Here is a 14,008-nt window from a genome sequence, read left to right on the forward strand (position 1 = left end):
AGTCCTTTGGTGAATGTGAACTTTTAAGTAAAGCATTCAAACAACAATATCCAGAAAACACCTAATCTTTTTTTTTTTTTTATATATATATATATATATATATATATATATAAACATAAAAAGATCACTGTATATTTAGTATGACTACACTTAATCATAAGTCTGTGCATTCATATTACTCTTCATGAACCTGGTGTCTGGCTGCTTGAACTTTTATCCCTTGCTAGTCTCAAAAGTTATTCACACAGGAACAGTCAGTATTCAGAAGTCATGAACTGACAGGTGATAGCACCGATAAGCTTCCACAATCCCTAAAATAGAAGGGATGACCTAGCCAGACACTGTAGTTATATTCATGTGCTGATCTATTACATGCTACAGCAGACATGATCCTCAGATCAGAATTAAGGAAAATTTAAATATTAATTACCTACCAGTGTTACAGATTGCATAGGGTCAGTCATGTATAGAGTCATATCATTTATTTAGTTTTAAAACATGACAGCACTAGACTGTACCTTGAACAAAACTTTGTACATACCATAAATTTAGAGGCAAAACCACCAGGACAAGCTAACATTTAAACGTCACTTTAATTTCCATTTCGGACCTTATGAACAAACAAAAAAGGCTTCACAGGTTGACAGTGCAGACAGCCTAACATTAAACATTACTATATTTAGTTGGTGAAAATCAAAAGACAACCTTTAACACGGTCAATGTTTTATTTTTCATTTACATCATACACAAGTGGAAAAAAGGATGGGTAAATTAAAAAAAAAGGTGCAAGGGGAAGTAGAGACTTTGCTAGAGAAATAGCTTATAACATTTAAGACGATGGGATATTTACTGTCCACCCCTGAGGCGGAGAACCAGGTGGAGAGTGGACTCCTTCTGGATGTTGTAGTCGGACAGGGTGCGGCCATCTTCCAGCTGCTTGCCGGCAAAGATCAGCCTCTGCTGGTCTGGGGGAATGCCTTCTTTGTCTTGGATTTTGGCCTTGACGTTCTCAATGGTGTCACTGGGCTCAACCTCAAGGGTGATGGTCTTGCCAGTCAGGGTTTTCACAAAGATCTGCATACCACCCCTCAGACGCAGCACCAAGTGGAGGGTGGACTCCTTCTGGATGTTGTAGTCGGACAGGGTGCGGCCATCTTCCAGCTGCTTGCCGGCAAAGATCAGCCTCTGCTGGTCTGGGGGAATGCCTTCTTTGTCTTGGATTTTGGCCTTGACGTTCTCAATGGTGTCACTGGGCTCAACCTCAAGGGTGATGGTCTTGCCAGTCAGGGTTTTCACAAAGATCTGCATACCACCCCTCAGACGCAGCACCAAGTGGAGGGTGGACTCCTTCTGGATGTTGTAGTCGGACAGGGTGCGGCCATCTTCCAGCTGCTTGCCGGCAAAGATCAGCCTCTGCTGGTCTGGGGGAATGCCTTCTTTGTCCTGGATTTTAGCCTTGACGTTCTCAATGGTGTCACTGGGCTCAACCTCAAGGGTGATGGTCTTGCCAGTCAGGGTTTTCACAAAGATCTGCATACCACCCCTCAGACGCAGCACCAGGTGGAGGGTGGACTCCTTCTGGATGTTGTAGTCGGACAGGGTGCGGCCATCTTCCAGCTGCTTGCCGGCAAAGATCAGCCTCTGCTGGTCTGGGGGAATGCCTTCTTTGTCCTGGATTTTAGCCTTGACATTCTCAATGGTGTCACTGGGCTCAACCTCAAGGGTGATGGTCTTGCCAGTCAGGGTTTTCACAAAGATCTGCATACCACCCCTCAGACGCAGCACCAGGTGGAGGGTGGACTCCTTCTGGATGTTGTAGTCGGACAGGGTGCGGCCATCTTCCAGCTGCTTGCCGGCAAAGATCAGCCTCTGCTGGTCTGGGGGAATGCCTTCTTTGTCCTGGATTTTAGCCTTGACGTTCTCAATGGTGTCACTGGGCTCAACCTCAAGGGTGATGGTCTTGCCAGTCAGGGTTTTCACAAAGATCTGCATACCACCCCTCAGACGCAGCACCAGGTGGAGGGTGGACTCCTTCTGGATGTTGTAGTCGGACAGGGTGCGGCCATCTTCCAGCTGCTTGCCGGCAAAGATCAGCCTCTGCTGGTCTGGGGGAATGCCTTCTTTGTCCTGGATTTTAGCCTTGACGTTCTCAATGGTGTCACTGGGCTCAACCTCAAGGGTGATGGTCTTGCCAGTCAGGGTTTTCACAAAGATCTGCATACCACCCCTCAGACGCAGCACCAGGTGGAGGGTGGACTCCTTCTGGATGTTGTAGTCGGACAGGGTGCGGCCATCTTCCAGCTGCTTGCCGGCAAAGATCAGCCTCTGCTGGTCTGGGGGAATGCCTTCTTTGTCCTGGATTTTAGCCTTGACGTTCTCAATGGTGTCACTGGGCTCAACCTCAAGGGTGATGGTCTTGCCAGTCAGGGTTTTCACAAAGATCTGCATTTTGTTTAGTCTATGAAAAAAATAATAACTTTAAAACACAACATTGTGTAGTTTCAGGTAATTACATAAGAGTATATTTAAATAGCAATCACTTGTAAGATTGTGAATATTAGCTTGAATGCAACAGGAACACTTTGTAAATACCTGAAAAATGTCAAAATGCATTTCAGAAGTCACCATTTAATGCGAGATCATTCAAATTATCAACCGAAACAAATTTAGAACACAAGAACTAAAACATTCAAACTGTTTAAGCTTTAAAATAATGGAGGGCAAGGGAGATTTTTTTTCTTTAAAATGGCCACCATTTAATTCTCTGACGCCATTTTAGAACATCCGGGTTCTTTGTTCGAGAACTGAAAATGATTCAGCGAAAACGCCCAGCGTCGAACAAAGGGGGAAAAAAAAGAAAAGAAAAGAAAACCAAACCCTACTATTACCACTAGAAAGTAATCTTAATTTAAACACTTCGTTTAAGAACAAGTCAACAGTTCATTTTATGATATTCAAACAACGCGACTGGATTAAAGTAAATTATACATTAGGAAGCAGGCTAACCTTAACCTAGTCACAGCTCATCGATTCCACACGAAAACGACATGAAACCCCACAAACCACATCACTAGCTTTAATTATGTTTTGTTTTAAAATAATTTCTTTACAAGAAAAAAAACGACTTACCTATTGTAGAATTTTTAATTACACTGCTCCTGATATACAGATACCACAGACTGCGCTCTTCGTCCAGTTATAACTGCTGCAGCGAATGACGACTACTGTGTATATATAGAACTTCCGAACAGTGACGTGTCTCGAAGTGACGTGTGCATAGTTACTTCCGCACTTGAAACTAGTCCCTGTTTTTTCGGCAAAAATAAACAGTGGCGCTTTATTATATTTAATTAATATATTTCTTTGTTGATAAAATATAAAATATTTTTGTTTACATATGTCAAAACAAATGATTAAACTCGAACTTTTCACAAGGCGGAGTAATACAATCGCTGTGAAAACAGAAACGTCTAGAATGTACCCGATAGGCCCGCCCAATGCGGGACACATTGCGAATGATGATTGGTTGGTTGGGTTGTTTTCTGTAATGTTATTGGAGAATCATATGAATGGACTGTTGCTAGGGCAGAAGCAGTGAGCTGATAACAGCTTGATGGCGATGCCGCTGGGCAAATATGTCGAAGGAAATAACCAGAACTGTCTGGAAATCGTTTGTAAAAGAAATATATCAGATTTTAATGGTGAATGAGCTGATGACAAAAGTCGGATTCCTCTTTATTCGTGTGTTGTATCTCATTTAGCTTTACTGGTAAACTGAAGTGTGTTATAATGAAAATAGGCTATACCACACATTTCTTTCTTTAAAAAAATCTTTTGAAACATTTTTTTATGTAGTTGTATAACGCCATGCACTCCGAATAGTAGTGTGACAACAACAGCCTAAACAATTGTGTCAGCACTTCTCTCTAAACATTCCCTGGTGTTTGCTGTGACAAAATAGGCCAGGCTCAAACAAAGCAGTAAAAAAGGTTTGACCGTTTCCACCTAAACATTTGGTTAAAATGCAAATTATTTACCATTTATTATCACTTGGCTTTTTAAATGTTTTGATCATTATTAAACCAAAGTTGTTTGTGTCCACTGTAAAAATTCACGTCCCTCCAGGCCCAACGTGATACCAATTCAACACATACTAGTCAAACCAGTTGCTTTATTTTTCATGGTGCTTTTCCACTGTTGCTACGGATGAATCACTCTTTAGAGCACAGTCAGTCTTGAAAAACGCTGAACAGTATGATCCAAACATGAATGACTGTTTAAAATGCTTTCACACTGAGTGGATTAAAGTTGTTGTGTGGTCAGGATGTTACTCATTTATTTGGACATCAAACACAACTGATAGATTACCCTGATCACCATTTTGTTCTGATCCTGAGCAGCCATTTTGTTGCTGAGAATATACCAGAATGGTGGGGAAATTGTGCCATTTAAAAAGGAGTTCCTGGATAAATACCATGGTTTGACAAATGGCCTTCAAATAATGGTCATTGGGAGAACCTAAGTGAACATATAATATGGGACAGTACTTATGGGACATAGAAAATTATTGCATTAACAGGCACTCCCACCTCCTAGAAACATGCCAATAGGTTGGTTACTTTATGTTTTACATTTTATTTTATGTAACCCTAAGTGTGAATGTGATAGACTGGTGCCCCATCCACGGTATAGTGCTTCTTTGTTCCTTGGCCAAGACCACACAGCACCAACAACTAAAAACAATGACTAGCTTGAAGATGCTTGAAATGGTCAGAATATGAACTGGACCCTTCATAATGACCTTAGGGGACTTAGCACTCATAAGTGTAAAACTGTAATAATTATAATACTAAAAATGTTAGACTGCTCTAGAAAAAACAAAAACGATTGATAAATCCAGTGTCAGATTTGCAGCAACTTAGTCAGTAGTGATGCATGCTTACTTTTATATAGTCTATGTTGTCTAGTCTTTTATGTAGTTTATGTAGTTTTTGATAAAACACATTGGTGTGTAAAACAGAAATTTTGTGTTAAAACACAAAGTTACACCCCAAATTAATGCTCTGAACTGATGTTGTGTAACCAATTTTTTTTTTTTTTAAATACACAACAAATTCTATTAGCCATTAGCTCATTATACTCAATTTTATTCAGTAAGGTATAAACATATGCTCCTTAAAACAATTGATGTTATAGTTCACATTTTATGTTTTAAACATGATATGATGAATATCAGACATTACTAAATGTTATAGTTTATTTGCTCTAGTATTGTTGTGGTATTGGAAATTGTGATACTTGTTACTAATAGCAGCTTAAATTAAATAGTATCATGATAACCTTATTTAAGCAAATGATATATGAATGTTGTAGAAACAAAACATGAAAATGCTCTTCACAATTTCAGTTTCATGGTTATGCTTTGTCAGTACGGCTTCTAATATGTAACTTGTACTGTAAGATCTGCCACTTTACCCTGAACTATGTCAGATATCCTGTACATCCTGTACCTTGAACTGGGTGTTTACCCTGTGTTTGTGTTCCTGAAACCATTTCACAACCTGTTTATCAGCATTTTCTATAATTAAATACTTGCTCCATGACAGTCACATTTGCAGTATACACAGACCTTATGGCTAGTTAAAAATATGAATTAAAATGAATAACTGAGTTTTCTTGGTTGATCTTTCTGGGTGACCTCTGATAGATATCAAAGTCATTCTAGTACTACAGTCCCTGCTGCTATTCAGTGACCTACTTTCATATGGCATTAACTGTATTCATTTATTTTCTTCCATAAAATGACCCAACCACTACAGATTATATCCTGACTCAAAACATTTGAACTAAAAAAGTATAATGAACAGAATATTCTTTCTAATAGTCTTCTATCTTATATAACACCAAATATGAAACATGTAAGGACTTGTTTAATTTATTATGACAACGCCATTACAGAGTGACATTCAATACCCCGTCAGCAGACCAGGTCACGTGACTTGCGTCATTCTTTCGTGTTGCCAGATCGCAAGATTTACGTGGCTGTTTGACTTGTTTGACATGAGTGAATTAAATAATATGGTGACATCAATAACTACAGTATGTAGTCCTATACATAATATAAACATGTATCTAATGACAATTTTAATTTAAAAAATGTTTCATGGGTGAAAAATTCCAGGATCTTTAGCAACCACTTTATCCTATCTCATCTCAAAAACACTGAGGCACGAACACATTCACACCTAGGGGCAATTTGGACTTGCCGGTTCATCTGCTGGCATGTTTTTGGGAGGTGGAAGGAAACCAGAGAACTTGGAAGAAACCCACATGGGCACAAGTCCAAAGTGAAACGCCACACAAGTTTATGATCGAACCAGGAACCCTGTAACTGTGAGAACCCTGTAATGGTGAGCACCTAAATCATGCCAAATAATATATTTTTTTAATTGAAAATGTAACAAATCATAACCAAAGAATCTGACAGAAATGTGTTTATTACAGCAATTATTTCATACAAAAAAACCCCAGAACATACCAAAGTACACAATAAGAACATTAACAGTTGCAATAAACAGTCAAATGATGACATATGGTGAACAATGCAGCTTTTAAGCTTCGATGCGGATTAGTGTCAGAGAATCTGGCAACCCTGTGCAGCATTGTGTAATTTTCTCCTGAAACTTCATGTAAGCCTTTTGTTAGGAAACAGAGGCCTGGGTTAACGCCTTGAATTCAACCTTCCAGCAACCGCTCGTTACAAAAGAAACTTAAGTGGGCTATGGAGGAGAAAAGGTAGGGTGTGTGAACAGACGGTAGTTTGCAGGTTTTTAATCACCACTTAAAAGGGGAGAAGTGTAAAAGCACTTTAAATTAACTTGATTAAATATATAGTGCCAATGTGAAAGTGCATCTGAAAAATCAACATGTTATTAAAAGGCCCAGATACTGGGATTAAGTGCCCATGATCCCTAAAATCACAATCCAGAGCACAGATATAAAAGTAAGTTTTCCTGTAATGTAAGGTGATACATTTGTCTACAGCCAGAGACACCCTTTAAATGTAAAATAAATTCCAGGGACCCCTCAGTACATTTTTAGTTATTTTATGAACATTATATAAATGTACTATTTTGTCTATTTATTCAAGGCAAAGAACTTTCCATCCATGAACTTTACACTAAGAGAACAAAGTTCAAGTTGATATTATTTACCACCTCCTTGTTTATGACGTTAGGATTAAATCCAGTCAATTCACGTAATATATTTCTTATTAATAATAATCAATAAGTTGTCAAAATTAAACATAATAACGTAAATAATGGTGCGTTGTGATTTGCATGGCTGAAACAAAATTAAAAAGCACAATCCCCTGGCTGTACAGAGACCTTACTTTAACAACCTCATCTACCTTCCAATCCTCACCAAACGAGAAATTCAAGCATAATGCATGAATAATTTTGACCATAAAATGCATACTCTCACATAGCCATGGATAGCAATTACATTCCATTTGTCATTGTATGTGTGTGAATATAAATAAGCATAGACTATAATAAAAATGTATACTTTAAATTATATGCCAGTATATATCTACAAGCTGCATATACACATTCGCTGGAGTGTTACTATCTTTTGTTAGGTTACAGCTTTTGCACCTTTAGAATATAACTTTTACTTTGAAACTGTCAATATACAGCAGTGTACCTTTTTAAAAATGACTCATAATTGGATATTAAAGTCCTTTAATGCTTTGTTTTAAAAGAAAAAATACACACTAAGTAAAAAGCAGGTACCAGCTTGGTACCTTTATTTCTGAGAGTGTTTATACAGAATAATCTTATGTACTTTGTACTGTAGACATGGGTGTCTGTGTTCTGTCCAATAAATCAATCATGTATTAATAATTCCAGAGCTACGACTATAAGTACACTGAGTGGCTATTTGTAGCTAACTTTGCTCTCCGGTTGCACTTTATTGGTTAAACATCTATCTGAACGTAGGGCCTGTTGGACATTCAGGATCATGTAGACCTTGAAATGGTTGTGTTGCAATTCATTGCTGGAGCTGAGTATCTTGCATCCAGCGTGACCTCTGAATCATCTTTCCCAGGAAAGCAGAGGGTCTGGTGAGGCACACGGGCGGCTGCCACTGTGGTGCTATACGTTTTGAAGTGTGGAATGCTCCGGATTTGCACGTATTTGATTGCAAGTATGGGTTTTTTGTCAAGATCAAGAGGTGCAAACAATTCACACTTTCCCACTAAAGCTGTGAAAAGCATGCTATCACTTTGTCTCTGTATATTGCAGATAAACAGCTGTTGAATAATGATACCTCTGTGTGTTCAGTTGCAGCATTTGTACCAAGAAGCAGAACCGGCATTTTATTGTTCCCAAGGCCCACTTTACGTTGCTTCAGGTATAATTCCACTTCAATTCATAGACATGCAAAAGTCAGGAATTAGTCATGGAAACAACTATAGTGCTGAATTGCCTTGTTTACAATTGCCATAAAAATAATTGTAGTAATTATCCAAATAATTACCATTACAAGTATGCACATATTTGTGCAATTCTGGAAATCATGTGTTTTTGACCAAGTAATATTCATTTTATAAATAATTTGAGTTTGCAGTTACTCACATTGACATGCACAATGTAACAAATAAGAAATTGAAAAGAAAAGGTAGATAAACAAATAGTGCAGGTATTAAATATTATATATAAAAACAACCAAAAAACTGTACCCAGATAGTGTGATTAATTGTCCATAATCCCATAAAATCACAATCCAGACGACAGAATTAAAAGTAAAATGTTCTTGTAATTATATTCCAGTACTTTTTCTTGAAGTTAGTAGAAATATTACGTAATCATTTGCTCTAGTCCGATACTTTTTCTTGAAGTTACTAGAAATGTTGCGTAATCTTTTCAAGTAACTTCAAGAAAAAGTTTCAGACTAGTGCAAATGATTATGTAACATTTCTAGTAATTTCAAGAAAGTGTTGTGGGCAGAGCCATAGCACTATCCAAGGGAAGCAGTGGGAAAGCATGAAGAATAATAAATTGGATTGGATTCTGTTGTTTTGTAACCATTAGTCAGCTGTGGTTGGAAGAGCGCCTCTCTTTCTGTGTGTGTAATGGGGTTCATATTGTGTTGTTTGCTTCCAAGGAAAATAGACAGCCCTCACTCGCCTGCTAAATAGGGGCATTTATTTTTTGCACAGACGGGCCATGAACAGATATAGTTTTCTTTTTTAGGCTCTTTCATATTTAGCTGCTTCTGCAAATGGCATGGAATGAACCAAAATGGTCTGAAATGGGGTTACATTCCCTATTCACTATTCAGAGTCTGACCTGTTATAAATAGACAGGGCGCCAAACTCCATCAGACTAGTCAAAATAAGAAAATAATCTCGTGTAAAAGATTATTGCCCTGTGAACTGACAAAATAAAGGAAACTCTCTCCTTGAAAAGTCCTTGGCAAATGATTGATTTACTAATCTACAAATCAGTCTGCCATTGCAGCATTTAATGCATGATGGATATACTGTAACAGAAAAATTATGTAATGGCTTTTGATAAAAAAAAATCTTCATGTAAAACTTTTCTAACTGGGTGTATTTTATATAAATTTTACAGCATTGATTGAATTTATACTGATCCACAAAATATACATTCATACAAAAGAGATCAAGAATGTTTAAGGTCCATAAACAGTCAAGAGTAGCTGGAGGTTTGTAGAACATACTAGAACTGTTCATTATTTGTAATGTTTGTGAGTTCACTTGCGTCACCAAATGATTGCTTAACAGGTATTTTTCATTCATTAATGCGTAACTTTGACTGGTTGACTCATGTGTTTCAGGGCTCAGAGAACATAACCACATACACATTCAATACACACACAGCCAAGCACACATTTTGCAAGATATGTGGTGTGCAAAGTTTCTACACACCCCGATCGAATCCTGATGGCTTTGGTAGGTCACACAACACAACACACACGCAGACATGCACTTAGGTTCGAAATAGGAAAATAATATGGCTGTCAGTAGAGATGGACCAATAATCAGGCATATACCAAAATATCATATTCAGAACAACAGATCAAAATTCATGATTTACATAAACTGATCAAAATTCATGATTTTAAATCAACAGATCAAATTTCATAAAATTATTTTGAGTGCCATGAAACATAGTTGCTCTAAAAGCAACACTATGTAAGGAATAAAAAACATTGGGCATGTAGTTACAGGAAAATATTCAATTATTGGTTTCCAGTAACAGCAAGTCCCAAAGTGTTTCATTCCTTTTCTACCACAGCACTTGACAATAATTATCATTACAGAAAGCACGTTGTACATTTAATCAGTTTATAGTTATGTTAATGTTGTGGAAAGTCAACAAAAAAAGAAAGTTCATTCCAGTTATTCTGTTAAAAAGAACAGAATAACACAACTTATTACAGAGAAATCGGAAAAAGCACAAACTCCTCTGTCCTGAAGACATTCCTCTGGTGGAAAACATACTGACTTTTAGAAAGTGCTGACACTGGAGACAGCTTCCGGAAATGCTAAATAAATTGTTAAATAACAATATAGTTTTAATCCAATTATTGTTATTCTAAGATTCTATAGTGTGCCTGCTGTGGTATACAGTACATTGTAATATTGTAAGCAGTGATAAAAGATGAGAGATCTTTTCTCACTGCAGTTATTGAGATATGACTGTACCACCAACATATTCTTGGTTGTCAACAAATTTGCTTATGGTCAATCAACAGGTGTTAGTGAGATTATATGTGACGTCTGTAAGGCCATAAGGTTTTTATGTGGCAACACCATGTTTATGACTTGTGTATACGTATTATGTGTCGTGTGAGAATTCTAGGTGTGGCTCCACATTGCCTGGACCCTGGAACTGTAAAGAGTGCAACAGTTGAACAGTTCTGTGGTGAGAACTGGGAGGAGAGCATGCAGAAACACAACACTATAAGGAGTATGTCCAGGCCTACAGAAGAAGCCAAGTAATCTATTAATACACATGTGACCTTTCATTCAAAATGAATGAAGCATTCATTTTGTTTGGGTCAAATTATAAAGGATAGGCTACACTAGCTACTTCTAAAGCTATGATTCTGAAAGCAGAGGTGCCACATGGGATAATTACAGTACAAGGTCTTCTTGGAGTTAATACACGTGTATAAGGCACAGCAGGAGTACAGAGGCCATGTTTTAAGTCACCTGTTATTGTGGTATTACTCATTCAGTAGTGATTCACACTGTGTAGCATGGCACTGAGATGGTCTGCATGCAAACACACTTTGAAACTAACACGTATTCCCAGAGAAATAATCATCATGACTTCCATGTGAAATAAAATATCTGACTAAACATCACTTGGCATCAGAGTCCCATGTTCATCTAGAATGATTTATTCTTAAATCTTAGGAGTTTAATGAAATAACATTGATAATAACATTGATACAAACTATTTACAAAGCGTATTCAGGTATACAAAGTTAATTGGTACAGTAGACAAGTCTTACTCTTGTCCACAACAGAACACAAGCAGCTTTCACACTATACGTTCGGCTATATATATATACATATGGTTTTAACAAACACTCCACGCATACAAGATGGAATGAAATGTTTAAATAATGTCACAGCCTTTGGCTATTTTCCACTTGAACAGGTTATGTAGTGTTGAAAGTATTTAAAGTCCAAGAATAAGTGAACTGTGAAAGTGGCATTAAAGTAGTAGTGTAACAAAACACAGAACATGTAACAACCTTTTTTTAAAATTTTTTTTTTTACAATTTAAAAAAAAAATAAAGCTATATTCCAGTAGATTGAGCTGTGTGCGTGTGTGCAGGGCATTTCTTATAATCATTAAATTGAAAAGGAAAAAAAAAAAAAATCAGTGCTTTACTTTGGACAGTCACAGTGCTCTTCATTAGAGAGCATTCCTTCTAGTAGAACTTCACATCATTTTTCTCTACGGGCACGACTCGAAAGGTGTTGACAAACATGTAGCGTGAGAACAATATGTAGAGGCGTCTGAACCAGAGGAGCTGTGAGCTGTGATGAAACATGGCCTCCTGATTAAGAAAGAGAGATGGCAATTAATAAAGAATAAACGCGCATGTTAGCATAAAACCAGATGTGTTGTAAAATATAATCAAATTGTGTTGAGAATACTGTCAGTCTCCACACACACACACACGCCAGGACTAAACATATGTAGATGGTTATAATACTGGGCATCTGATAAATTTCCTTTAGCACAGCCTGATTAGACTTCAGTAGGGTAAATATGACATTCCCAGATGGTTGTTAAGGACTGGTTAATAATTACACACCTTATGACTGTAAGGGTTTAGAAATCCAGTAAGTTCCCCGTAATTCACTTTCCAACATCTTGTACAGAGCCCTGATGATGGCTTCTAGGCCACTTACAGTGTACCGGATCCTATTTCATCCAAACAGCTTTTGCATTCATTTCAGACTTAGGTTTTGATCTCTAACTTAGGACAAGCAGTGAGAGGCACAGCTTATTTGGGAACTTTAATAAAAAGCTTCCTGGGTGAAGCTCCTTCCCGAAGCCGGTTAAGAAAATGACCAGTGTGTGCAAAGCTTAATCAGGAATCCTGTTAAAATCGTCAGGGCCGAGAGGTTAGATGCTCTAACAGTGAGGAACAGGAGACGGGATGAACCCAAATACAGAGATGAACTCAAAATGGGGTAAAAGTTCCAAAGTGATTCATAAAGTTCAAAATCCAAAAAGATGCAAACATAGAAAAGAGCAAAGCAAGAAACTCTGTGAGGTTATCCACAAAGTTCAGTGGGTAAAACGCAGGAAACAACCCAATGTAAAATTCACAGTGCAAAAATCCCCTTAAAGAAGTGATCCAACATAAAGGTGAAGAAAAAGGTAAAATCACAAAAAGGTTTCAGTAATTCAACAGACAGGAAAACCAGAGAACCGTAGATGAGACACAAATGCTGGCCTGACAATACTAAACATAAAATGAGGAAATTAAAGAACAAGACAACTTGGACAGATACAAGGGAATGAGACACATGTGACAGTAATAATATTAATCACAGACATCAGGGAATTCAACATGGGGGAACAATGGGGACCTCTGGTGTCCAAAGACAACATAGCAAGTCCAAAATCCTGACAAAAATAGTTTTAATTTGTCTAATATTTTTTTAGTCACTGGATAATTCCATATGTGTTTAATGTCTTAAGTATTATACATCTGAAAAAAATTTTCAACAGTCAAAATGACGAAAACTCTTCTATGATGACGTGTCCGCACTTTTCACTGGTCGTGTATACGTTTAAACTTTCCAGATGTCACACACTACCTTCTTTACATCAGGTCAGGAGACCTGAGCGGCCCTGGAAACCTTTGATTTGTTTCCTCTGGTTCTTTTCAAATGATTTTTTTTCGGTTAATTTCTCTTTCTGTGCATTTCTTCCTGGATTTTCTAATATGCGCCAAGGAACCGTGGTGGATTCAAAGCTTTTTTCAACTCTATGTACATAAACTCATTCATATCTGAGTCACCTGTAACCCTATATCATTGTTTATGGTACATAATCCATAATCTAAGTGCAATAATAAACAAATTTCCAAACATATTGCTATTTAACTAAGAAAAAAAGTATAATTGTTGATATGGTAAAGATTTTTGTATTTAACATTTATAGAAGGTTTTTCAGACTTTACGGTTTCTCTTTAAAATGCAAAATGCTTTTTTTGTCCTTTTACTTTCTAGGACAGAAGAAAAGAGAGGCTGGTGATTGAACGACTGTTTATTGTTGCAGTAATGTAAATGAAACTTTTTTTGTTGGCATTTCAAAACATTAAACTTAGCTAAAAATGGATAAGAAGTACAGCGTGTCACCATGACCCTCCCTCATTGATTATTTTCCTATAACAACACGACCTATTGTGTTTTAATCGTACACAGCATACAGTTACAGGA

At 37.3% G+C, this 14,008-nt stretch overlaps 3 protein-coding genes across 5 annotated transcripts in view; 1 reads left to right on the plus strand and 2 right to left on the minus strand.

Moving 5' to 3' along the window:
- Positions 1 to 574: 574 nt before the first annotated feature.
- On the minus strand, positions 575 to 3,278 carry ubb (ubiquitin B). The gene is made up of 2 exons (XM_053617924.1): positions 3,130 to 3,278; positions 575 to 2,458 (listed from the first exon to the last, which is right to left on the minus strand). The coding sequence occupies exon 2, from the start codon at positions 2,446 to 2,448 to the stop codon at positions 847 to 849; it is 1,602 nt and encodes a 533-aa protein (XP_053473899.1). The 5' UTR covers positions 2,449 to 2,458; positions 3,130 to 3,278; the 3' UTR covers positions 575 to 846.
- A 3,370-nt stretch (positions 3,279 to 6,648) lies between these two features.
- Positions 6,649 to 11,403, plus strand: cenpv (centromere protein V). 3 transcript variants are annotated; one of them, XM_053617934.1, is made up of 5 exons: positions 6,649 to 6,795; positions 8,113 to 8,238; positions 8,349 to 8,418; positions 9,868 to 9,982; positions 10,888 to 11,037. In XM_053617934.1, the coding sequence occupies exons 1-5, from the start codon at positions 6,782 to 6,784 to the stop codon at positions 10,893 to 10,895; spliced, it is 333 nt and encodes a 110-aa protein (XP_053473909.1). In that variant the 5' UTR covers positions 6,649 to 6,781; the 3' UTR covers positions 10,896 to 11,037. The 3 variants fall into 3 exon arrangements, with proteins under 3 accessions (XP_053473909.1, XP_053473907.1, XP_053473908.1); XM_053617932.1 differs by having other exon boundaries at positions 6,686 to 6,795; positions 10,896 to 11,403; XM_053617933.1 differs by having other exon boundaries at positions 6,686 to 6,795; positions 8,113 to 8,211; positions 10,896 to 11,403.
- Positions 11,404 to 11,832: 429 nt separating this feature from the next.
- The window catches only part of pigl (phosphatidylinositol glycan anchor biosynthesis, class L), a 28,832-nt gene continuing 26,656 nt past the window's right edge, over positions 11,833 to 14,008 (minus strand). Inside the window, exon 7 of the mRNA XM_053617931.1 lies at positions 11,833 to 12,108. Coding sequence (XP_053473906.1) covers positions 11,980 to 12,108 — 129 coding nt within the window. The 3' untranslated portion in view covers positions 11,833 to 11,979. The remainder of the gene's footprint in view (positions 12,109 to 14,008) is intronic.

This window comes from Ictalurus furcatus, chromosome 28 (genome assembly GCF_023375685.1).
Source record: "Ictalurus furcatus strain D&B chromosome 28, Billie_1.0, whole genome shotgun sequence".
In the NCBI taxonomy this organism is placed as follows: Eukaryota; Metazoa; Chordata; class Actinopteri; order Siluriformes; family Ictaluridae; genus Ictalurus; species Ictalurus furcatus.